General features: G+C 35.4%; 1 protein-coding gene across 1 annotated transcript in view; it reads right to left on the reverse strand.

Annotated features, from left to right (window-relative positions):
- The window catches only part of TBC1D19 (TBC1 domain family member 19), a 48,202-nt gene that overhangs the window by 7,780 nt on the left and 13,418 nt on the right, over positions 1-27,004 (reverse strand). The window contains exons 5-15 of the mRNA XM_064418459.1: positions 21,754-21,828; positions 20,748-20,811; positions 19,756-19,802; positions 18,085-18,195; positions 17,195-17,267; positions 16,349-16,387; positions 14,438-14,550; positions 9,269-9,343; positions 8,727-8,789; positions 2,737-2,821; positions 379-423 (exon numbers count right to left, since the gene is read on the reverse strand). Of these exons, the coding sequence (XP_064274529.1) occupies positions 379-423; positions 2,737-2,821; positions 8,727-8,789; positions 9,269-9,343; positions 14,438-14,550; positions 16,349-16,387; positions 17,195-17,267; positions 18,085-18,195; positions 19,756-19,802; positions 20,748-20,811; positions 21,754-21,828 (790 nt within the window). The remainder of the gene's footprint in view (positions 1-378; positions 424-2,736; positions 2,822-8,726; positions 8,790-9,268; positions 9,344-14,437; positions 14,551-16,348; positions 16,388-17,194; positions 17,268-18,084; positions 18,196-19,755; positions 19,803-20,747; positions 20,812-21,753; positions 21,829-27,004) is intronic.

Consider the following 27,004-nt stretch of genomic DNA (forward strand, 5'->3'; position numbering starts at 1 on the left):
CTGTTGTGTCAACACACATTTTGAAAGGAGAAGACTTTAGGGTGTGGTTTGTTAAGTACTGAAAAGCTGGGAGGTCAGCCAGTTTCAGCATTCATCATTCAAATCCTCTAAGTGCTGATACAAGACTGAATACCAACTGCTATATCACAAGTTGTTTTCCTTCTTCTTCCCACACACATACAGACAAACTCCGTTTGTGATCACTAACACCAGGCTGAATGTGGGTTTGGAGTAGCTTCCATCCAGCTTACTCCTTTAAATTAATAAATTTCACAGAGTAATAGCAAAACATAACTTGTAATAGAAAAAGAAAATATGTATTTGAGAAAAAAAATATTTCCAAACTACCACTAGAGGAGGCAATAGTATAATTCATACCATTTGGAGGATAGAAAACAGCATATTCTTCCATTCCGAGTTTTCCTGTGAACCATCAAACCACAAAGAAAATGTCATTAAGCTGTAAAAAGGTATAAAGATTTAACAATTTAAATTAAAAAGTGGATTTTAAGTTACAATTACAAAAATCATAACTAATTACATTATTGACCATCTGACATAGTCTAAAATGTGGCAAGCAATGCAATGGGACAGGTACAATGTCAGATATAAAACTGAAATGCAGCACCAATAAAGAAGGATGACAAACAACAAAAAAGAAGAGGAAAATTTCAGCAATACTGTTCCATTGAGATTCTATCTGGGTGTGTCTTAGGAGCTCTAAAGGTGTTTGCTGCAGACCTGGGAGACAGTAAAGCTCTAGGAGGGAATAAGGGCAGACAGACCAAGGGACAGGGAAGGCCTTCAAACAGATATAACCACAGATAAAAAATATTCAAGGCACCATTAGGTCTGCAACAGAGGAAGAGGGACGTTCTGATATAACCAACAAATATTTAAGTAATCCGCTGGATACAAGAGACTTAATTAAGTCAAGAAAATCACTGATCATATACACTGATGGTATAACTTTTTTATCTTCTCTGCAAAATGAACACAATGTATTATTAAACCATATTTTAACTATATAAATTAATAATCCAAAATCTATTAATAAAAGTTAACAATTTGTTTAGAAATACAGAAGTGCTATTAAATATAATTACAAGTAATTAAAACTTAAAATTATTTTAGTTCTAAAATGAGAACATTTAACTAAAATTTTAATTAATTACGTGAAAATTTATAGAATATTCTGTGTACTCTATTTACTCTTCACAATAGAAATTAGCACATTGAACTTTTGTCAGGTTCAATGGAATCTGGACCTTGATAGTTTCCTATAGCATGAACTGACTAATCTAAAACAAGAATTAACCTGCAAAATTCCTGCCTACTACCCTATGAAAGCAAAATCCAGTGTTTTCCAATTATACAAATAAGTTGCTTCATGAAACGAAAAATTATCTTCTTTCTTTCCTTTCAACAGTTTGCTTGTTGCACAGCCAGGAATTATAATCTGGGAGGATGACTATTTTTAGCATAAAGCACATCTCTTGGAAAATCAGCTAAAAATAGGACATACAAGCCTTTTGGATTTGCACTGCACAGATTTAGGTATCAGCAACATCATTCCCCAGGATTTGTCTAGGAATATGCAGGATGTTCTCCATTGCTGTGTTTCTGGGCTGCCACGGCTCTGTGTCTGAAGTGAGACCTGGGATCCCACTGCTGTTTTGCTCTCAGGTGAGCCCTTTGCTTATTTCAGGGAGTAGGTAAAGAAAACTCCGTAATTCAGTGGAAGACAGTAAAAAAAGCAATAAAAAAGGAATTAAAAAATTCGAAAAACATTACTTATAGCGACATAAGAAGCAGCAAGATGAAAACTCTCAGCAGAGGTCCCGTGCAAAAAAAGTACTTAGGGATCATATTTGGCTAAATACACAAGCACCAGGACCAAGGAAATCAATGGGAATGTAGAAGATGAAGGTGCAAGGGAAAAAAAGGTGACTGGATTACTGAATGACTCAAGAAGAAAGGCAAAATTAGGAACCCCTAGGTAAAATTAAGGCAAGTGAGGTTCTAAGAAGCATGGAAACATCCAGAAGAATGGCATGAGAAGCTGGCAGAGAAGGCAAGCAGACTGAATCAAGAAATCTAAAGATGGTTAAGAAAAATAACGAGACCTCAAGTCAAAGAATATCCAAAAATAAGCTAATACTCTGGAAGATGCCATTCTTTTATAAAAAAAAAAATCAGTGCTAAATATACTTGGTAAAGCTCTACTCTCCCACACAATTGAACAGAGCCCACAGTTATTTAGCAACATGTTCTGCTCCTGTCTACAAATATTTACAAAACTCACTGCTTAGTATAAACAACATTCTATAACAACTTCCAGTTGCTAAATTTATTGGAGTTGCAGAGGACAATATTGTCTATTTAAATGTCTAGCTCTGATGAAGACAGGCATTGTCATGATTTTACCTTATTGTCATAGTTGTTTTTAATTTCTCCTGGTAAAAAAGTGCAGAACTATATACATGAAAGTGGAGTAAAAGAACAACATTGCAATCTGTGATCAGCTTCTAAACTGTCATAACAGAATCTATGCAATCTGTGATCAGCTTCTAAACTATCATAACAATCTATGCAGAAGTCAGCTGGATACATTTTTATTAATATTTTTAAAGGGTAATCTACTAGGCGTAATGGTCACAAAGCAAATTCATGTACTGTATTAGTGCATCAGTTAACAAAAATCTACATGATCTTTTTAAAAACAACTTTTTTTACCTTGTATGTATGATTTGGGTGGGGTGGCGCTACTGTAAGTAAAGTGCTCCAGTACAGAAGTATCTCGGGAAAAACACAGCAACACCTGCAGAAAAGAAAGTCAGCTGATTAACTAGATCAAAGCAATGTCAAACAAATGTAATGTCTTAATTAGCACTTATCAGATGCTATTTAAGAGAGCCAATAAGGCTGAAAGCTCTTCACCACCTTAGTTTGTTCTCCTGCTCAAATTTCCAGGCTCACTTTGAACTTGCTATGATTTTACATTCACCTTCATTTGTTATCAGTTTTATATCCACATTCTTCAACCCTTCTTCCTTCCCCGCAGCAGGTGTTCTTCCCTTTCTGTCACAACATTAGTGTACCTTACATCTTTTAGACTGTTTTTCAACTCAGTTACTATGACCTGGGGATGTCCTTGTAAGTGAATAAGCAAACTAATCATTTACACTCTTGAACGTGTGCAGCTCTGCAGTACATTTGCTTTCATTCCCAGGATCTTTATAGAATGTTTGCATGCAATTCAGCTCTTTCAAAAAACAGATTATAATGCTTACCTTGTATCCCAAAGATCAAAATGCACATAAGTATACTCTAAAGTATATTTGGGGTTTATTGTATAAAATTAAGCAGTAAAAGCATTCATAGAAAAAAAAACACACAACAAAGAATCTCACCCTACCTGGAGTTGTAAAAATGCTAGTAATTAGTACTGTACTTTAAAATCTTCATGTTTTCATGCACTGAAAGGCTGCACTATGACGAATGCACACGAGAGGGCAGACATAAGGCAGACTTCAACTCACTGCTGACTTTTGCACACCTGAATTCCTCTCTGTTGGGGTTTAAGCCCAGCTGGAAACCGAGCATCATTCAGACATTCGCTGCACCCCCTCCCTCTCCACCCCGGTGGAGTGGGGAGGAGAATCAAAGTAAAACTTGTAGGCTGAGATAAGAACAGTTTAGTAAGGGAATATTGCCAAAAGATAATAATAACGATAATAAAAGGCTAATGCCAGACCCTTCCCAAACCCAGATGGGCCACCTGATTCCAGGTAACTCCCCCCAGTTTCTCTACCAGGCATTACATCCTGTGGTGTGGAATACCCCTTTCATCAGTCCTGGCTATGAGCCCTCCCAGTTTCTTTTGTGCACCTCCTCACTGGCAGAGCATGAGACAAGGAAAAAGTCCTTAGGATAAACACAACTTAGCAATACTCCAAAATATCAGTGTGTTATCAACATCACTCTCATTTCCAATCCAAAACACAGCACTGTAACAGCTACTGAGAAGAAATAAACTCTACCCTAGCTGAACCCAGGACACTCTGCTCTTGAAGATTTTAAGAGTTTATTTTAACTGTAGTCAAGGTGTAAAAGGAGGAAATGTTTCACTACATAATTTATTGTGAATAAAAATGAATGCATTTTTCCTTCCACCAATTGGTGCAAACATATTCCATATATCAGCATCTGTCAAATAGAAACAAGAAAAATGACACATCTGACTATGATTGCTTTAATTTTTTTTTTTAATGGAAAGCAGGTTATATTTTGATATTTTGAGACTTTTTATTTTTTTGAACCTCAGAACTATTTCTCAAATACAAACATCTTTTAAAAATGAATAATACTTTCTTTATCTCAAACAGTTTAAGCTAAATATTTTTTTTTTGGTGCAATACACAATCATGTTCATAGCTGCCAAAATATCACTGACAATAACAATGCACAGGCAAATGTAATTCTATGTGTATGTTAACTGAGGTGAACGAAAGAGAAACTGATCTGAACAGGACATAAACTATGTTCTCTCATAGGGGAAAGAATGTAACCTTCATTTGAGGCCCTCTTTTTTAGGAATACAGTGTCCAGTACCAGTATCTGGAAGTCTTTAAATGAAGACTCTGCATCTTTATAAGCGATAGACACTAGCTCAAACCAAAGTTATGACTACACCCAAAAAATTCTGGGCAAGGTTCTTTGCACATATTCATTCTGCAGGATGCAAGACTAAAGTATTCAAATTGAATTCTGGACTGAATTAAAGAATTTACAAATTTACTAATTCATATGTTATTTTCCTCACTAACAAACTGATAGTGCTAAAGAAAACAATGGCACAAACTTATTTTCAAGTACAGAAATATTAATAAAATTATAGGATATTTATAATCCAAGTGAAAAGAAAACCACTGAGTTCAAATCATTGAGGGAAAGAAAAAAACCCAAAGCCAAACTTTTATCAAAAAAAATTACTTTATTTAATGTACCTGTATTTTATTTCAACAGTTATGAAGAAGTAATAAAAATAAACAAACTTTGGGGGGAAAAAAAAGCAAAGACATTAAAGGAAATAAATTATGTAATTTCACAGTGTTTTGTCTGAAAACAGTTGTATGCTACTGAAGAGGTACCAATATCCTCATCATTATTTTAACCCCAAATTTTCTTGTTTTGCTGGACATTTCATCTATTCCTCAACACACAAAAGACACACTCTCGTCAATGACTTGGAAAATTTAAGAGGCAGTAACTAGTCATGAAAAAAAGCCATAAACCCAGTGCAAACCCAGAAATAATGTAACTGTTTTAAACTAACATTTTCATTATCTATCTTATTTAGCCAATATTTAATTCTATTTATCATATTAAATCAATAAATAATATCCCATATCACAATGACTCATGCTACAAATTTTTCCAGGGGCTATAGAACAAAATAATTCGGCAGTAAAGATTTGCAAATTAGGTTGGAAGAGGAAATTATCAAGGAAAATGGATAACTTTTTTCTAGAGCAGAGTCTGAAGAATACCACAAAATAGCAATCAAAACTAGAGCAACAAATAATTAGAAGTTTGAGATATTCTCTGCTTCAAAGCCCTGCAGTAAAACTAGCTACATAATTTTTCAAAGATATTTGGTGAGTCTCCTTCAAACTATTAAAGACAGTTTAGTCTTTTTAATGATTTTTATTCTGCAGCTATTCTTTTAGTGAGTAGAGATATAAAAAAGGAAAACATTCCACTGGTTTATATATTGAGAATGATGTGCAAAATGTATTTCTGATGGTCTTAAAACAAAAGATTATATAATATACTAGTTCATACCTCTTCATAGTTTACAACATCCTGTCTACTGCAAGTGTCAGTTAATGACTAATTAATGCCATGGTAGTCTACATAACAAATGAAAAATAAATAGGAACCATATTTTCACATCCCAAGATGAAGACACAGTGTAAACAACAATGAAGATCATCTTTGACAATTAAATCAAGAAAAACTCTCACGTGTAAATATTTAGTGAACAAATATCAATGTTTGAGTTGACATTATTCAGACAGTTTGCAAATTTCACAGAATCACTAGGCTGGAAGAGATCTTCAGGATCATAGAGTCTAACCCATGCCCTAACACATCAACTAAACCATGGCACTGAGTGCCACATCCAGTTTTTTTTTAAAACATCCCGGGATGGTGACTCCACCACCTCCCCAGGCAGGCCATTCCAGTACTTTGTCACTCTTTCCATAAAAAACTTTTTCCTAATATCTAACCTAAACTTCCCTTGGCACAGCCTAAGGCTGTGTCTTCTGGTTCTGTCAGTTGCTTCTTGGAGAAAGAGACCAACCCCCACCTGAGCAGAGCCACCTTTCAGGGAGTTGTAGAGAGTGATAAGGTCTTGTTCTGTTCGTGTCTGTATATAAACTGCCGGTGTCAGCTGGGTCTGATACCCTGGCTATCCTGTAAGTGCTGTGTGATGACATTCAACATAAACTGCTCCATTACCTTACGGGTACAGAGGTCAGGCTAACTCGTCTATAATCACCAGGATCCTCCTTCCACCCTTTTTGTGAATGGGTGTCACATTGGCCAGCTTCCAGCCATCTGGAACCTCACCAGTCAGCCAGGACAGTTGGTAAATGGTGGAGAGCTGCTTTGTCTGCATCTCCCTCATCACCCTGGGATGGATCCCATCTTGTCCCACAGATTTATGAACATCCAAGCAGCTCAGCAGTTCTCTGACTGCCTCCTCTTGGATAACATGGGGACCATTCTGCTCCCTGACATCATCTACCAAGCCAGGAGGACTGCTGTCCTGAGGACAAGCCATCACTAAAGACTAAGACAAAGAAGGCGTTCAGCACTTCTGCCTTCTCATCTGCAGTTACTGAGTTCCCTCCCATCCAGTAGAGAATAAAGGTTGGTCTTACCCTTCCTTTTGCCGTTAATATATTTATAAAAACATTTTTTATAATTCTTTACAAAAGTTGCAAAATTAAATTCAAACTGAGCTTTGGCCTCTCAAATTTTTTTCCTACATGCACTAGCAACCCCCTTAAATACTTCCTGAGACCCTGACCCTCCTTCCAAAGATGATAAATCCATTTTTTATTCCTAAATTCCTTCAAAACCTTGTTGCCCATCCAGGCTGGATGTCTGCCTCATCAATTCATCTATGGGCACACAGGAACAGACTGTCCCTGTGCCCTCAAAATCTCTGTTTGAGGCATGCTTACCTTTCCTGGACTCCTTTGTTTTTAAGGGCTGCTTCCCAAGGAACTCTCTGAATAAGTCTCCTAAATATGCCAAAGTATGTCCTCCAGAAGACCAGTGTGAAAGTCTTACTGATGTTCCTTCTCATTTCACCAAATATCGAGAACTCTATAATTTCATGATCACTGTGCCCCAAGTGACCTCCAACCACCACAGCTCTCACCAGTCCATTTCTATTTGCAAATAACAGGTCTAACATAGTCCTTCCCCTGGTGGGCTCGCTCACCAGCTGTGACAAAAAGCTGTCCACCACACGCTCTATAAACTTCCTGGACTGCCTCTTTTCTGCTGTATTAAGTTCCCAGCAGATGTCTGGTAAGTTAAAAGTCACCTACAAGAACAAGGGCTGGTGATCCTGAAACATTCTCCAACTGCTTATAGAATAAGTTGTCCACCTCTTCTTCCTGACTGGGTGGACAATAACAGTCCCAGCACGATGTCAGCCTTGTTGGCCTTAATTCTTACCCATAGCGACTCAACTTCATCGTCATTACTTTCAATACCCATGGCATCAAAAACCTCCCTAATATAAAGGGCCACCCCTCCACCTCTTCTCCCTTTCCAGTCTCTTCTGAAGAGCTTGTAGCTGCTCAGAGCAGTCTTCTGAAGAGCACGTTTCCATGATGGCAACTACACTGTACCTTTGCTGCTGTACCATGGCTTCTAGATCTTCCCTTTTGCTACCCATGTTGTGCGCATTAGTGTACACGTCCCTCAGCTGGGCTACTGATTTCATCCCTAACTCAGGCTTACCACCCTTGGGCCTGCTTCCAGACAGCCCAGATGCATACCCTTTCCCCTTCAAACCCAGTTGAAAGCCTTCTCAATGAATTCCACCAGTTCATGAGCTAAAATCCTTCTGCCCTTAACAAAGATATGGAGCCCATCCAGTTCTAGGCGCCAAAAAAGTTGCCCCATGATCAAAGAACCCAAAATTCTGCTGATGACACCAACCCTTGAGCCACTTGTTGATAATATGAGCTCTCCTATTCCTTTCATCATTTTTCTCTTGCCACCAGAGGGACTGAGCAGAACACTACCTGTGCTCTTGCCCCATCAACCACTTGACCCAGTGCCCTAAAGTCCCTTTTAATTGCCCTGACACTCCTCTTTTGAATCTCATCACTGCCAGCCTGGAGTATCAGCAGGGCTTAATAATCAGAGGGGGCCAAATCAGCCCAGGGAGTCTTTCGGTAATATCCTGCACCCGGGCCTTGTGTATGGTCCTTCATAGCAGGAGTTTTTGAAGTCTGCCCTGCTTAATCTGCTTAAGTGTGCAACATTGCTATTCAGAACAGAAAGTACATGCAGTGAACAGATGTATCTCTCCCACTGTACTCTGCCTTACAAAGGCAGTTATCTCTCCAAAGATGATACAATCCCACAGGAGTATACCTCCTAGGTTTTCTAACCAAAAAATAGTTACATACCTGATATAAATAATCCTCAAACACAAAATAGTAGTCATCATTGCTTGCTGTCAGCTTTACATCCTGCAATAAAAAAATACAAGACTTTGAAGCCAAAAGACCTCTCTTCACACTCCCAAGGAGGCCAAACTTAACATGGTGATAAAGACACTGTTTCACTTGCATTCAAGGAACTATAGTTAAGCTCAGACTCCACAGCATTTCATTTTTTAAAATTGAAAAATGCTGTATTAACTTGATGATTAATTATTCAGAGTCAAAACTTGAAATAGAACCAGCAGGGTATGACTGCTTCCTTCTCACAAACCCAGTTACTCCTTCAAATGAAGATACCATTCCTTTATAACTTAACAGTTCAACTCAAAGGTCTTACATGAGAAACAACACAGGCATAAGGAATAAGTTCACAATAATAAGTTCACACTAATTATTTTTACACTCCTCAAAACCAAACCATCTAGTATTTTCTTTGTTAAAAAAACCAACAGAAGATGCGAGTGTGATAAGCACATAAATCACTCACTGTTTAGTGAATTACTTACTTTGTAAATCAGGCTGTCCACTAAAAGGTCGTGTTGAATCACATTTGACTTAAGCTGTTCATAATACAAGATGTCCTAAAATTAAGAATATTACCGTCATCTGTCTGCGACATGACCTGAATTTATATTTAAATTAAAAAAATTAATTTTCAGCAATTGAAAAAAAAATAATATACTCAACTGAAAAAAAGCACTGTATATTTATGAAGCATCTATCATAATGCTTTTAAGTCCTAAGAATTGAGATTTGAAACATTATAAAATTACTTCACCTTCAGATAAGTAATAAAATGAGAATGAAGGGACTAGTTCAAACCAAAGACCCCTATCTTCCAATCTTTGGTTCTCTCTACACCTAAAATCTTTTCAATGGTCAAAATCATTATGTTTTATTTCTTTGTTACCCTCTATTTTCATGCACCTCTCCACCACTAGTTTCTGTCTTTAAGCATTAGTGAGTTGCTGCAAATATTTGACATTGAACTAGTATGAACCTGTAAACAGGTTAAATTTGTGCAAAGACTAAATGACAAATATACATTAAAAACTGATGAAGAATACAAAAAACTAGGATCTATTTTTAAACTCCAATTATTTCCTGAATGTCTACAGAACTTACACACAGGTGAAACAATGGGGAAGAATCAGAACAAACTTCTCTGCTTTACTTATCCTATCCCTTCCTTCTTAGAAAGAGCTCGCAAAAAAACCCCAGAAATAAATATCGCACTGTCATTCCATAACTCCCAAACTCTTAAATATCTCTCTGCCATTACACCTACAACCGAATAACAATTTCTATAACATATTACTAAACTGCTAAGTTGTAATTAGGACAAAAGCTGTATTTACTAAGTACTGGTGCCTCCCACAGAGAAAATATTTAAATTTTTCCTTTTGAGAAATAAAGGGAAGGTATAAATATTAGACTATTTCTTTAGGAAGGATCAGACATAAATATTTACTAAATGCGAAGTATCTGCAGTATGAACATAGTATTCTGTTCTTCAAAGCTATGAAGAACTACTCGAATACTCAAGTCATCATTTTAAAGCATCAATGCTGTAGTTTAATCAAGTATAACACTGCCAAATGAATAACATTTTTTTCCATCTCCAATGACTATCTATATTAAAACACAAGAAGCTAATATTAAAAAAAAACAAAACAGCCAAAACCAAAGAAACCACAAAACCAAAACCTATGGTCAAGGATTTGGAACAAGATGATCTTTAAGGCCCCTTCCAACCCAAACTATTCTACGATTCTAAGACCAGAAGGACAAGCTGTTCACTTGAAACAGAACTCATGCAAAAAAAAGTTTAGGAAACAAATTATTAATAATTAAAAAAGGACTTGCAAATCTAACAAAATTATATCTATTCTAGGAATAAAGGTTTTAACTCCTTGCCATTCATTCTCTCTTCAGTTGTGATTACTGTAATGCAAAATGAAGCTGGGCTTGGGAATCATGCAAGGTTTCCAGAATCAACTTGGCTATAAGAGGATCTTGCCCATGTCTCTTGGTAAGACAAGAGGCTTGTGTTTGATGTTGTATTAAAAGATTTATTCATTAGATCTGAATTACTTTCAAGACACAAGACTCTCTGGTGATCAGTCTCTCACTTAGACAATGAGAAATATTTAAATTTTTAAAATATTCCTCACTCAGCCTTTACAAAGGCCTCACTCAGCCTTAAAAATTATTCAAGTCTTTACTATTTACTGGCTGCATTTCTTTCTCTAGATGAGATATTCCACTACTGGCAAGTTTCAGGAGTGTCCAAAAACGTATTACATTTTTTACGTTATTTAAAATTTTTTTGGTTATAAAACAAAAATCTTACTATTTTCATCTGATTCAACATTTCTTCTTTGTCTGCCGAATTTTCATGTAACATTGATTTGTAAACTTTTTCTCTTTCAAAAATACGTTGCATTTTTATATAGACTGCAGCTTTTCTGAAAATTATATACTTTTATACCACACCTCCAAATATACTTATCTTTCTAAACTGAAATTTCTAAACTGAAATTCACTTCAGGACTACAGTGAAAAGCCTTCTTGACCTTACAAAGCCACATCCCAAAACATTCATATTGTATCCACTTGAGAGCATAAGGGAGCTCATGGGCAAGAGAAAACAGCTCAGCAGAACCCAGCAAAGCTACTTTAAGCAGAAACTGGATATTCACCTTCTCTGAAATAAAGGTCTGGATTACTTGGCAACCTCTGTGCCAGCACAGTCCACCTGTGTCCTGTCATGAAATCCCTGGCACTAGAGCTACACTCTCACTGATGAACTGTTGGCAGGTCATGACTCATTTTTAGTCACCCTCACCATGTGATTGCAGTATCGCACTTGCCTCTCAATATAACAAGGACGAAACAAATACCTAATCAGATTACATAAAGAGAAAACAGACAAAAGAGTTAAAGGAAGACCCTCCCAGTGAATTCTTGAAGAAGGTCCAAAGCTTATTCTCCTTTTGCCAGAGATCTGTGAAATCTGCTTGTAAAGTACATCCTTCCTCAGTCAAAGATGATGACAGTCTGTTACTGTAACTGGGTTTTCTGCTGTTTCAATGATACAGTGGGGACCTTTGACTATTGATCCTAATCTCAAAAACCTTCTGATAAGGCAGATATACATAATGTCCCATTATGAAGTTACCACCTCACCTATTTATTAAGTTCTTAAACTTTGGAAACTACATTCTGTAATACCTATAGCAAAGTACAGCATTACTGATTTTTCCATGCTGGAATTTTCAGAATTAAATTTTCCACCCAGTAACTCAAAAAACTTAGAGGGGGAAGAAAAAGCCTATCAAATAATGAACAAACTTCTTTCCTAAGCACTGTTTCAGTAGCATGCAGAGACTAAACAATTCTGTAACACTGTGAATAGAAGGAAAAAAAATTAAACAGATTCTCAGTAAGTGTGTGCCATCCATTTCATGCAATGAGACAGACATCCCACAGGAAATAACTGTGATTCTGTGATTCAAGACCATATGATTAAAATATATATACAGCAAATTGGACTGTTTACACAGATAATATTAACTGTGACACTGTTCACCTTGAAATGTTTGTCTTTGCAACCTTAAAAAGGCTCTTTTAACACAGTTCCTGTAAAGTGTACCATTACAAATGAAAACTGAGAAACAATTCATTGTCAGGCAATGTGTTTAAACATTTCCAAATAATCCTGCATACCGAGCTCACAGTTTATCATTTTTATTATTACAATGCTAGACTGTTAGCATTATTCCTTGCTTGGCTGTATATTAGCTTTATGCAGAGGCTGAGCTTTACTGAATAAAATTGTCCAAACAACAATAGTGGATGCTAGCACACACAGTGCTGCCCACACCAAACCCTCATTATGTTTCACATCAAAGAAAGGAAATTCACAGTTCATGTGATTTAGAGATTCATACAGCTATAAATGTAATAAAACCTAAATTGCAAATCAGAAATATTACAGCAAGAAATGTCTGCAGACAACTCAACTCCAGCAGAGAAACTATTCACAAGAGGTAGAGAAAAGAAGTGTTAGATAAATCCATAAAGTCTATATGAAATTCAGCAGATCATAGAACAGCTACATGTATATGGAAACTGCTATGCTATACTTCACAAAAAATAAAGCCACGTATTCATTCTATGCAAGAAGAACATCTCAGGGTGTTAGCATTTTGGCAGTAGTCACATCTTACTTCTGTGTAAGAAACATCAGTTAATGCAGTGCTTAAACTGAACCATGGCTACTCAGGTTATAACACAGCTGTGGTAATCCACGTGCTAGTCTACCTGATCCATGGGCAGCCTGCTAGGTCTCATTCAGAAAATCGATCTTTTAAATGCATGTACTCAAAGTCCATAAAACAACTTTATCTCAGAACCCAGGATAAAAAATGCTATGCAAAAATAGTCTTGGAAAAGAGGAGAGATTATGACAGCTATTACATTAGAAGAACAGTTTCAGTTTTGCATGAAGAAAAACATTTACATGCACTTACCTCACAGCTCAAATTATTTCCTTCAACATAGTGCATCTTGTCCCAACTTGATGATCTCTGTTTTCTATGGGGACTGAGGGTGCATTTTGTATTTCACAGTTTTTCAATCCTTTATTTCAACAATCTCAAAGCAGTAGACTAATTTCCCAATCTGCATCACTTTATCTGCTCTTACCACTTTGTCTCAATGTTATGATTACCATTTTCTAGCCACTTGCCCTCATCTTTCTAGAGTTCCTTCAGTGTCATCACAAAGTACTGTCTCACCACTAATTCCTTGCACACAATCCACTCAGTTCAGTCTCAAGGCTCTGGATCTGGCAGAATGTCTCTTAAATGAAAATTTCTACTACACTCAGTCCCAGAATAATGTACATGTTTAAAATAGTTTATTTTTCTTTTGCATCTATAGCTGACAAGTATCATTTGCTAAGTGTGTAAAAAGTTATCACAAGGTAAAATATTATGTACATATAAAAGCCTCACATCAAAGTTTTCCCAGTTATGCAAAGACCTTAAAAAGGGATTTATCCTTTTAAGATGTATTAAATATAAGAACTATGGCATGGCTTCAGATACTGCAAAAATGTCATTGTTGAGGACTTGCTTCAAATATAAGGTACAATGAAAAACTGTTGCAGTACAAGGCAACATAGAAACAACACACATCTCATTAGCTCCTCTCAGTCTTTTTGATTGTACCTATGCAGAGTATATGCCATAATACATAAAGCAATTTATAAGATAAGTGCATATGATGACAGGGTCAAACAACCAGGAAAAACATATAACACATCTTTTTATAAAGCTTAGCAAAGATATGAGCAGTTCAGTCTTCTTCCCAGGTATTTTTTCTTGTCCCTTCTAAAAAAATCAGCATCATATAGGAAAATCTCAGGAAACAGATCAATTTAATAATTTTTTTTTTACAGTATTTTGCTCACATATCTATTAAAAATTAGGAAGAGTGGCAAAGACTTCACCACAGCACAGAGCTTTTTAAATCACAAAATGCTTATCAGTTTCTGTGACAACTCAGTAAAGCATTTCTATTTTGGAAAAAACATCACTAGAAGATACGTGCTTGCACTTTTGTGTTCTTACCTAGTCTTCACATTTTACTCTCCCTTCATTACTTACCTCTGGCTGATTAGAAATGTTAAGAATGAGGGCCCACAGATCAGCTCGGAGTGCTGTTGGACATCCCTGACGAACATACTGCTGAGCTGCAGCACTATCTTGCTCTGCTAAAACTGTAAGAAACAAAGCAGGTAAAGAGTTGATGTAGTGTAAGACTTCTATCAAATATCTTAATTTTTAACTTTAAAAACTGGCTTACCATGCTGTAAGCATTAGCGTATGGGAAAATACTGAAAAGATCTTGTTTCCACACTGCAATTTTAAAGTAATTCCTTGGGAAACAAGGCAATTGGTATTAATCAGCAAGGCTGTACTACATTTTGTCATAAAATAGCATTTAGTGTGTACACATGATTATATCAAGGCTAGTTGCAGCTACTAAGCTGGCATCATGCAGAACAAGCAGCCACTTATAGCCACAAAATACTCCTGGTTTAACTATGAGTGGTATCTCAGTTCAAATACGAGATTGCCACTCATTCTGGCTTTTTTTGTGTCTTCCTTCTTTCCAAGTTAACTATATGAGTATCTTCACAGATAACTGTGGGGCCAGAATTTTCCATTCCAGAATGTACTGTCATGTTCTCTCATTATTGGTGTACTTACTCTAGAGGATAAAGACCTCAAAAGATGTTGGTTTGCCTTCATATTGACATAAAACAAATACTCTACTGCTGACAGGTTTGCTTATTTGGGTCACAGTTGTGAAGCTTTAGGCTACTCTGTCACAAGGGCCTCATGCTAAATACAGTACTCTATGTATCATAGAACAGACTATCTCATTCACTACTTAAAGGAAGGATGAGGTTTGGAAATATCTAATTAATTGTTCTTTCCTTCCCTTTTTGCTTAAATACTGAATAAACCAGCTCACCATATTTTTGTTTAACTTGCAGAGCTCTAACAGACATCTCTGTGATCCTTTGCTCCTGAATGAAGAGGGCAAAAAACCCCCATTCCTACATTGCCCACAGAACTTCAGAAATACTGTGATTCATCTTGGTGTCCATGAGTATTTACCTTATTTTTCTTACTGATACAGAAAGTATTACAAAATAGCTTTGGTATATACAAGATGGGTTTTACTAAACACCATAAAATAAAATACTCAGACTTGGCAATACATCTAATATAAAAGCACAATCAATACCACACTGGCAAACAAAGTCATAGCTAACACTTGTTAGAGCATGCAGCAGGACTCCCATTGAATGGAAAGGGATTTTGTTTTTTGGTCAAGGCACTTACACATTTACAAAATTTTTAGTCTTTGAATATAGGAAAAGCTAAGGCATTCCCTAGAATAGAGCTGCTTGGTATAGACAATATGACATATATATGTATGTATATATATATATGACTAATACGATGACAATGTGGAGTTGAATGAATGGCTCAAGAAGTGCAGAAAATATAGTTTATTTGGAAGAATGGGGAAAAAAAAGCTCTATTCTAGGGAATGCCTTAGTTTTTCCTACATTCAAAGACTAAACATTTTGTAAACATGTAAGATCATAGATCTATGTGTGATCTCATTATCACACAAAATAATAAGATTTTTGTGTGCAGAGAAGGGACTGCACAGAATTTTGATTTTAAACTGAAATTCAGTAGTGGAATAAGTTAAGTTGCCACCAAAAAGATGTCTGTGTGTTTCCTATTTTGTTTTTATTTAAATACCTGTGGAGCTTTTTATCTGGTAGCTACTGGTAGACTGCAAATGTTTCAGTTTCTGTCCCTGTCTAAATGATAACACTATTAGTGATTGCCTGTCTAAATTACAAAGGTATTACTGATAATGCTTTGTGCTAGTCTGAGTTCTTAAAATTCTAAGAGGTACATGCAAATACAAATTTACTAAATGCATTCCTAACTACTCACAGTTTATTACAGAAAAAAATAGATCCATACCTTTCTGCCCAACACGTACATGTTCATTTTCAAAGAACTCTAGAAAATAAAAACACAGAAAAGCATGGCAAAAAATTAATGAAAAAGACATCCCAGCTGATAACATATTTCATATTTTTAAGATAGATCATTACATTCAGTTGCTATTTACTGCTAACATCACTAAAAGTTAACCTGCATCAGAGTCAAAGTTCTTTTTCAAAAACTAATTTTGTGTTTCAAAAACACAAATATCAAAGGAGCACTATACTACATGATTTTCAACTAGGCAAGTTTCCATTTAAAAAGAAAAATTTTGTGATACTATAGTGAATTCCATTTTTATGTTGAAAGACCATTTTAAAACCTCTTCCTACAGCAATAGGTGCATACATGGAAAACCAATAGAGATTATACACTATTTAAGTTACTGAATATTAATAGATGGATATGTCCTGTAATATATTGACAACAGTTATCTTAAATCTTTGTATGTATATTTGTATGTATGTGTGTGTGTATATATATATATAAATACACCTGTTAGCTGGATTAATATTTACTGATAATTTCTGTATTTTTGGAAACGGCCAATGTGGTTCTATAGATCCTGAAGTGTTCAAACATATTGAAATTAATGTATTCTCTACTTAAGGTGATGACTTTAAAACTTCTCCAAATCTGACTCTTTATATATGCAATGTTTTCTATTATTAGCTGTATTTTACTATGAAAATCACTACAATCATAGTTACAGAACAAATATTTATAGTTTACTATGGGAAAATACAGAATTTTTTTTATAATTTCAAAGGATTCTACTCATTAGTGCTCTGTTTGAATGACTGGAGCATGGCATTATCTTACCAGGAGGCACTTGTGCTGAATCATCAATACCTAGCTGTCCTATGTTTAAGCCTAGTTCACTAAAGTCTTCTTTCTGTAAAGGAACAGAACCATAACAAAGTAATTAATATGTTTAATTCTCTAAATCACTTGAGATTTCTTCTGAAAGGCTTAATGTGAGTATTTTCTGAACCAAATTAAGTTCTTCTAAATGCACACATTTGAAATAGAATCTCACATCAATCCTTACTCTAGTTATAGTTATAAGCCCCAGTTTGCATGTCAAGTATGAGCTACACCTGGATGCAGTGAAGTGGTGAATGAAAGATCAGGTTAAGGATCTCTAATTCCCATCTCTCTTTCCAACCCAGGTGAAGGTTTTTCTACTAGCATATAACCTGCAAGAGCCTCATCAGTGAAGCATTTAGAAAAACTCTCCTATATAATACACTAGTATTCAAACATTTCATTTACAACCTGACAATAAAGGGATTTAAAATTATATTGAGAAGAAAGTCAGAAGCTCATTGTCAGGCTACTGATCTTGTACAGAATCTGCAGAATTGAGATGTGCTGCAAATTTGAAATTTCTTGCACAGAAGAAAAATGATTAAGTGAATAACATGTACAGAAGTGTATTTTTGGCACAAATTAAACTTGTGTGGTATAAAATAAAAACTTCTCTACTGGCAGAAATTTTACTGTTTATGTTTTATTTTTCATGAAAAATATTTTTTCATAGAACTTCTTTACACTCTGTATTTTACCTACATCTTTAGATTGATTTGCACTTTGAAAAGTAAAAATTTATTATGATACTAATATTCATTTTTATTAGTTAAAATAATTTTCATTAGAAAGAAAAAAAACCTCTTACAGAAACCTCTTAAAAGAAAAAAAAATATACTTACCAATTCTGGAATATCTTTAACTTTTAAGGGAACCTGAATTAGTCCCAGATGATTTCTGAAACTAGGCTGCTCTCCATTTTCATAATTTGGGTTTCGAAGATTCATCAGTACCTTAAAAATTGTAGCTCTGTTATTTCTTGCTTACATTCAGAACTCTTCTCAACATTATCAGCATTATTACAAAGAGTACATTCAGCATAAAATCATTTCCCACAACTTATATATATACACACACAAATGATCAAATTATATCTCAATATTTTCAAAATCAAAAAGTATTGACATTTTTAAGGAAGCTAACATAGTCTACTTTGAAAAGTCAGCTCAATAAAGAAGCAGAAATAATTTTTAATATACACAATAAGTGCTGGCTACATAGTAATGTCTTGACTAAAACTTACTTCCTCATTTAAGCTATACCAACAACATATTTGTGATGGCTACAGTATCCTGGATATTCTTCAGCATTACTTTTCTCTGAAAGAATTTTTATCCATCTTCTTACAATGGAATCTTAAAGAGTTTCCAATAAAAGTGCTACATAATTTGCTACTAAAATAATTCTTTACTAAATAACAATATATCAAAATACCTTCTTTCATATAAGAAACATAAATTACAGAATTGAAAACTTAAAGCAAATATAATTTAAAGGACAAGGAATCATCTCAAGGTAAGTAACTGCAATCTATGAAGGAATTTACAGTCTCTTACATACTGTTATTCCAAGGTATAGATTTTGATATGATGTTGAACTGCAAAGATTCTTTTTAACATGAATTTCCAGCTCTTATGAAACTCTCTCATAACACTGTACCTCTACAGTTCTCACTCTTGTAAGTATTCTAATACCATATAATCTCACTGTCAGATTTGTTAATTTAAAGAAACTGCAAACTCTGGAAAGAAAACACATAAAAGAAAAAGAGAGTGATCATGAGGGTCACTGAATAAAGCTAAAAAATTGACAGATTATTTATATATCCCAGATTAAAAATACACCACGTCTGTTACTACAATGATGGAAAACAAAATAAATAAAATATTTTCGACATTATTTTGATTAACTGAACAAAAGGAGTTATATGTAGTAAGTACTGTTTTACTAGGATGTTCTGTGCTTGAGTCACAGAAAATGATGAATAATACTGACATTTAAGGCTTGAAAGATTCCACAGTCACCAATTTTTTAATGGTCCAGTTTGATTACAAACAAAAGCTATGAAATTCCACACAGCCCAGTTTCATGTTTGATTTAAAACCTTCCTAGATGACCTCCAATTACAACTGCATACAAGTCTGCAACCTACTATCAAACAGTCTATTATCTTCACATATTGTGATTTATGAGCTTAATATATTGGAATTTAAAATGTAAAATGGTTTACAAAATCACTTGAGAATTGCTCTCCAAGGAAAAAAAGCTGGGCCCAGACTATGGTTTAGAGAAGTTTATCACAGTTCAATTTAAAACTGCAGTTAAAAAATAGAAAAGGGACAATAGTGTTTTGTTCCGTAAACCAAACATGGATTCATAAAAACCATGCCAAATTTCACTTGCTACAAATAAAAACTAGTATGAAATAAACTTAGCAATTATTTTTCCCACTTCATGTAAAAGACTATAATGGATACGAGCCAATGGCTGAGTATTGTTTCATAGAGGCTTACCTCAAGGAAATCTTTAGGTGCATAAACAGGCCGGAAAAGACTTAGATCTGAAGTAAGATTTCAATGACACTATGTTAAGACCAAAAGATCAAAAACACATGTGCCATATTTATAACACAGTCTAGCAATTTAAATAACTGATAAGAGCAAAGATCAAAATAATATCACCACAAATATCAGGCCAACAACTACCACATATTCAGTCATGCTTATGCTACTGATAATTGCCTTGTTTTTTTAAGCCCCAGATAAATGAAGAGGAGAGTGTTCTTCAAGGTCCCTTCCAGACCAAACCATTCTATGATTCTATGAAGAGAACAGTAGTCACAGGAAGCTTCTACTTAATCCTCGTAAGTGTTTAGACTGAATCACTCTTAGACTTAGGAATTAGATTTTCAAAAGCAGGGTATTTTTTAACCACTTAGATTGTTGAATTACATACTGCTGTCAAATGAAAACTGGAGAGCAGTACTAAAAAACCCATGAAAAGTGTTTGCCATCAGAGAGCTGGTAGTGTGATACAAACCAGCACCTCTACAAAATCCATTTTAAGGAACTTGGCTATGAACTAGCATGGGAGTTAGCCTTGCTTTCTCCAAGTAAAATATCACTGATTATTCTGTTCAAAAGTTATTTTTATCTTTTGTCAAGAAAACATCTGAGCTAAATTATCCATAGTTCTGAACATTTTATGTTAGCCTGAGTTTACAATAAGAGGAGCTGTTTCCTAGTTGAATAAATCTCTAAAGCACTGGAATATGGAATATGACACAATAACTAACCTCTCAGTAATGATTCAACGTTAGTACAATAACTTGAAACAAAATAACAAGGAAATAAGTATTTATTTATGCATAATGACATATTACCAATGAAAGATCTAAATCAATTTGCCTTGAAGAGATTAGATTAACCTTTGACTGGTAACTAAGATGTGCATCCTGCCTTTCTATGTACAAAAATTTAATGCATGTAAATTTAGTTGACCTTACCTGGCTCATCAGTTCCCATTTCATTCCATTTATTAAGCAGCTCTTTTTGTTCATTTGCAGGCCTCTGAAATACATAAAAAAGTGTATTTCTGTTTTTTAACAGAATGAATAAAAGCATGCTTATTTCAAATATGTATTCATTTCAACTATACATTAATACAATGTTTTACAAAATAGCAATGCAAACTTATTTGCTAACAAATAATCCCTAGCCTGAAGGTACATTACACTGCAGAAAGCCCAAATGCCAGTTCCCAGAAGGAAAGAAGCCTATTAAATAGTTTCAGGTGCTTAGAAATTAATTTAGGATATTTAGTACTCAGTTTTGTATTACTGAAGATCCATAGAGCTGTTGGACTCTATCAAATTCCTGTCCCTGACAGTCATGAAAACCAAATGTAGCAGCATCCTTTAGCTCATGATGAACCATAGAGGTTCTGCCACCTATCACAGAGGTAAAACAGGGAAATGAACAAAACATTCTAATGTTAGTCCCTACTTTCATTACCTTTAAAATTAAAGCCTCTATATTAATTAAAAAAAAAAAAAAACAAACAAAAAAACAGACCAGAATGAATGACAAACAAAATCAGCAATGTACCAGTATCTCTCTCCTCATGTACCAGTTCATCTACAGCCTTCTGTGCACACAAAGCACATCTGTATTGCACACAGGTTGCACAACTTATGCAGTTGAGTCTGCACACAAAATACTCTGTTAAGAGCAATGAAGACAGTAATTAGCTTTCCAACATGCTGCTCCCTCAAGAGGATAAGTACTGCAACAGCAAAGAGGAAAATCTACTTAGAACCTTCATCTTCCAAGCTGAGCTGACACATTCATTGCCACCACGTCTGAAAATTATTCTGCATTAAAATTATTTAGATACTGAACCTGCAGCTCTTGATAACCATGTCTAAAATGAAAATTACATCACAACTGTGCAAGATGAGGCTTAATTTCAGAAAAAATGTTAGTGAAAACAGAAAATTAACAATATATTACCTTCTGTGCTAGTGGGATATTAAGTTCTGTGCACATGCTGTTCAGACTTTTCAGAATTCGCTTCTCCCAGCTTCCCTAAAATACACACAGAAGATGAATTATAAGGAATTTCTTTTTCCCAAAAACTAAATTTACTATGCAATAACAAGCCATTTTTTGAAGTCAGATATACATCAAAAGATAGCAAGAGTCACTGACTGACATCTGCAAACATATGAACGGAATATTTACAGGCTTCTTTACATGGAAACAATAGATCAAACAGATTTCATTCTTTACAACACAAAAAAAGAACCAGAAAATTTAGTTGTTCAAATTTCAGATTAAAAAGTATTTATTTCACAATTACTGAGTTTTATATATATTTAATGATCAAGTTTCTTTATAAATCAACATTTAACAAATTTTTCAAGCAATTCTAATAGGTAAATCAACTGTGCATAGCAAACAACTTCTCCACTTTGGAGCCTGAAGAGACTGGCAGTCTTTCTCCACAAAAAAGTATCTTAGATGTTGTCAGAAATTAAGGAAAGTTAGAAAACTGATATTCTGTAATGCTTAAAAAAATAGTTCTTCTAACACAATGCTCAGGAAATAGCTGTCTAATCAGAGAGAACAGAGGTAGAAAATCTCTCAGTGACCAGTGGACAGCTTAAAAAGCAACCAGATTCTTCTGACAACTGCATTAGGCTTCAATAGTGCCTACTCCATGGCTAACACCTATGAAGTTAATGCCAACTAGTAATGACTTTCTTGTCAATGGACTTGGTACTTTGCTTCTGTGATTACAGCACTGCTGGTGGGTTTTATACTTAATTTAGTTTTCCATGGCTGACAAGCCAGACCTTGACCACATTAATGCAAAGACTCCTCTAAATTTAATTTAGCTCTATTTATTGCTTGTAATTTGCTCTAGACACAAATTTTACAACAGTTACTGTTTAACCATGCTCCTCAAAGTTCTGTCCAAAAGAGGCTGCAGTTTATTAGACAGGAAGCAAATGAAGGGAAGGACAGTTAAAAAAAAATTAAATCTTGTCTATAATTGTTTCATTTTAGTTTTCACTTACAAGATCATTTACAAGATCCTCTCATACCTTTTTCCATCAAAAATTTGCTATCTTTCACCAGAAATTCTTCCTCACAATTATTCCTGACAATCAAGTCATCCCTTCACTTTCTTTTGTATGAACAAAACAGACCTAAGTTCAGAATGTAAGGTATGTTTTCCAAATTGCATACTTTTTATCATACTCTGTATGATAAAAGTATTTTTCTTTAACTGTATTCCCATATTTAAATTCCTTTCAAATGCTGCAGCTACACAATACTATGCCCCAAACTGGTTTATGTATTGAGCATTTACTATTTTGCTAAGAAGTTTTGTTGCTGGAGAAATAAGGAGTGAGAGAACATGAAGATAACTAGGCCATATAGGATAAGAAAGTGGAAATGGAGAATACACAGGTAGTAGGAGCAAAAACCAAGTTAAAGGTAAAAATCTTTTTTGGCAAAAGCGTGGTCTAGATCAGACGGCCCAGACAAATCTTAAGTGTCCAATGTTGTCTCTCTAAGGAGATTATTCCAATGGCTGATTGTTCCCTATGTGAAAATTTTTCCTCTTCTGTTCAATCAGAATATCCCCAGGATTAAGTTGTACCCATTACTTCTCATCTTTTCCATGTGACTCTTGCAAAAAGGAGTCTCCATTTTCTCTGTAGCCACTCTTGAAATACTGGAACAAGGTCTCCCCCTAAGCCTCCAGTTCTCAAGGCTGAACAAACCCAGCTCTCTCAGCCTTTCCTCACATGTCAGGCTTCCCAGTTCTTTGTGGCCCTTCTCTGGATCCTCTCCAGTCTGTCCACGTCCTTTATTGCACAGTGGGGACCAAACCTGAACACAGTACTCCAGAGATGTGACCTGACATGGGTTAAGTAAAGTGGCATGATGACTTCTTTCTCTCTGCTGGTGATGCCTACTTTGATGCAGCCCAGCATCCTGCTGCTTTTGATGCAGCAGCACATTGTCCACTCATATGGAGCTTGCTATCCTTCAGGTTCATCTCCTTCAGGCTGCTCCCCAGCCAGGTAGATCCAAGGCTGTGCTGCACTCTGGATTATATTTTCCCACATGCCAGACCTTACATTTGTGTTTTTACATCATAAGTCTCTTGTTAGCCCCCTCTTCCAGCATATCCAAGTTTTTCTGCACAGTGACTCTCCCTTCTGATGCAACCACTTCTCCACTTGCTTTGGTACCATTGGCACCATCACTTCATGATACCATTAAAATGAAGGGAGGACAGGTGGAAGGGGCATAGAGAGGGGAATAGCAGAGATGTGCTTAAAGATATGAAAGCTACAAAAGAAGAAGAGACAGAACGCAGCTTTGCAAGACCAAGAACCATCTAATTCCAAAGAGCAATGGAGGTCAACACACTTGGTCTGACTTACAACTGCCATACCAGACATGATATTGCATGATATCACTTATTGCACTGGGGAAGCAACATGTTGATAATAAACCACTTATACACAGTCATAAACTGTGACATAATTCATCTTTCAAGACCCAGTAAAAGATATTCAAATAAATGCAAAAAAGACAAAACCAAAGAGAGGGTTATATAGCCTTTCCAAGCAAAATACCTCTCCAGGACAGCAGGTACCTGACCTGAGTAGAAACAGAATGCACTGTTCTTGACTGAAATAAAAAGCAAAGGGAGAAGTCATAAAGTCATTTTATTGATGGGAACAATACATTTAACAAGATGATTCCTCCAGTCTTACAAAGAAATTCAACACTAAGAAAACACACTATTAGGACTGCTATGGTTACAATTATTCAGTAAAATAGCCGAAACTGAGAAAGGCAGTACAGCAATTTGGAAACAATTTCATAGCATCACAGAATGGTTTCCAACCCTAAAGACCACACCTGAAGGGAGGGAGAAGAATTATTAAAAAGGGCATGTAGCAATAGAACAAGGGGAAATGGATTTAAACTGAAAGGTTTACATGAGATAGGATGAAGAAATTCTTTACTGTGAGGGTGGTGAGAAACTGAACAGGTTGCCCAGAGAAGTTGGGGACGCCCCATGCCTGAAAGTGTTCAAGGACAGGTTGGATGGGGCTTTGAGCACCCTGATCTAGTGGGAGGTATCCTTGCAAGGGAAGGTTGAAACCAGATCTTTAAGGTCCCTTCCAACCCCAACCATTCTATGACTTACAGCATTACTACTCATTGCCATTAATGCTCTATCCTTTCTTGAAACCTGGGGGTTTTTTTTGAGGTAGGAAAAGAAAGCAATATGAAAACTTCAGTCTGCCATCTATGAGAAAACAGAACCAATGTGAGCAAAAAAGGGTTAATTATGAACATTTTAGTACCTACTCCAGAAAAAAAATTAATATTGCTTTAATCACTGACTCAAAGTCATTCCAGTAACTATCAGAGATGGTTTTCTGGGAGTGATACCCTTATTTCCAGAATTCTGAAGTAGAACAAAATTAATTAAGATAGAAAAGGATAAAGAAATTGTCAACAAACTTATAACAATGGAAACAGCATCTTAAATGGTGACTATATAATAAAAATAGAATATGACAAATATGACTTATATGCAGAACATTTTTATATGGGGGCAAATTTTGACGATAGCACCAAAGTACTTTTTTCCAACTGCTGTGATGCTAAATGAAAATAAAGTAAAAATAAAAAAAATCTACCTACAAATAAAAAACCCCCAGTCTATACTGTCAAAACATTAGATTTTCAACCTGTGGAAGTAAATAGTTTTCACTTTTATCTTTCGCCCAAAAGGTATTAGCAATCTGTACACTTGTATTTTAGCTACTTCCAAATATTTTAAACAAACAAATTCATTGAATCACTGACTTTGTAAGCTTTTCACATTTTTTATTTAATCAAAAAGATTAACAAAACAAAACCTAGTTGTGATTCAATTGTTCTGATGATGCTTGTTTTCTTACAGGCATTTATCTACAGTGATAAATGTGTGTCATCTTGAAAATCAAACGCAACTATCTCAGTGGTTTTAGAAAAGATAATGTTAGTTTTCTACCTGTGTATTTTTTATTATTTCACAACTACCCTAATTTACCAGTATTTCTCTATGGAAAGGGTTTACAAGTCTTTATCAAAGAGCTGTATTTCAAGAAAGGGTTTGAAAGAGCATCTACTGGTTTGGCTGGGACAGAGTTATCTTTCTTCACAGTAGTTGGTATGGTGCTCTCTTTTGGATTTGTGACCAAAAGGATGCTGATAAAACACCAATGTTTTAGCTACTGCTGAGAAGTTCAAGGTCTTATGTAATGCTTCCCCAATGGCAAGGAGGCTGGGAGTGCACAAGAATTTGGGAGGAGACTGAGCTAGGACAGCTGACCCCCAGTGAGCAATGGGATATCCCAGACCACACAACATCATGTTCCAAATAAAGAAGCTGGGACAAAAGTTGCCTGGTGATGGAAAGTAATGAATGTATTCCTATTTTACTTTGTTGACATGTAGCTTTTGCTTTGCCAATTAAACTCTCTGTAACACGATTTCTCACTTTTGCCCTTTTGATTCTCTCCTGCTTCCTGGGGAAAGTGAGTGAGTGTCTGAGCTGCCTACCAGGGTCAACACACCTGGAGGACATGGATGACTAATACTCAATGAAATAGGGAATCAAATTTTGAAACCAGCAAAGACAGGACTTCTGCTCAGTTTTGAACTACTGGTTTAACAGGCCTTTCTACATACAGCTAAAAACACTACAAGTATGACATGCACTTTTATAAAATAATAACCCATGAAACTGGTTCAGACAAAAATGCATATAGATATATCTCTCTGGTTTTTGCATTAATAAACTAGTAAGAGTGATTTTTTTCAGGCAGCAAATTGTGGCATTACATTTCACAACACACAAGAAAAATTGATTAAAGCAATCATTACCCCCAAATTGTAAAGAATGAAACCCACGACAGAGAGATAAGACTTAAGGGAATAAACAACAATATGATTGTAAAGGTAACACAATTTGTTGAGTATTTTGTAAAAAAATGCTGCAATGTATTTCTAGGCACAGCGGAGTTAAATACACCTTTATCCCTACCTCAGATGTTTTTGTTACACCTTATTCTTGAAGCTTGTTTTTTCTTTTTGCATTTACATTTTATGTGGGGTTTTTTTTGTTTATTTCAAATGGCATACATTGGCCAAAAATTAAACAAGCAAAAGTATTTTT

Source organism: Passer domesticus, chromosome 4 (genome assembly GCF_036417665.1).
Source record: "Passer domesticus isolate bPasDom1 chromosome 4, bPasDom1.hap1, whole genome shotgun sequence".
Lineage (NCBI taxonomy): Eukaryota > Metazoa > Chordata > Aves > Passeriformes > Passeridae > Passer > Passer domesticus.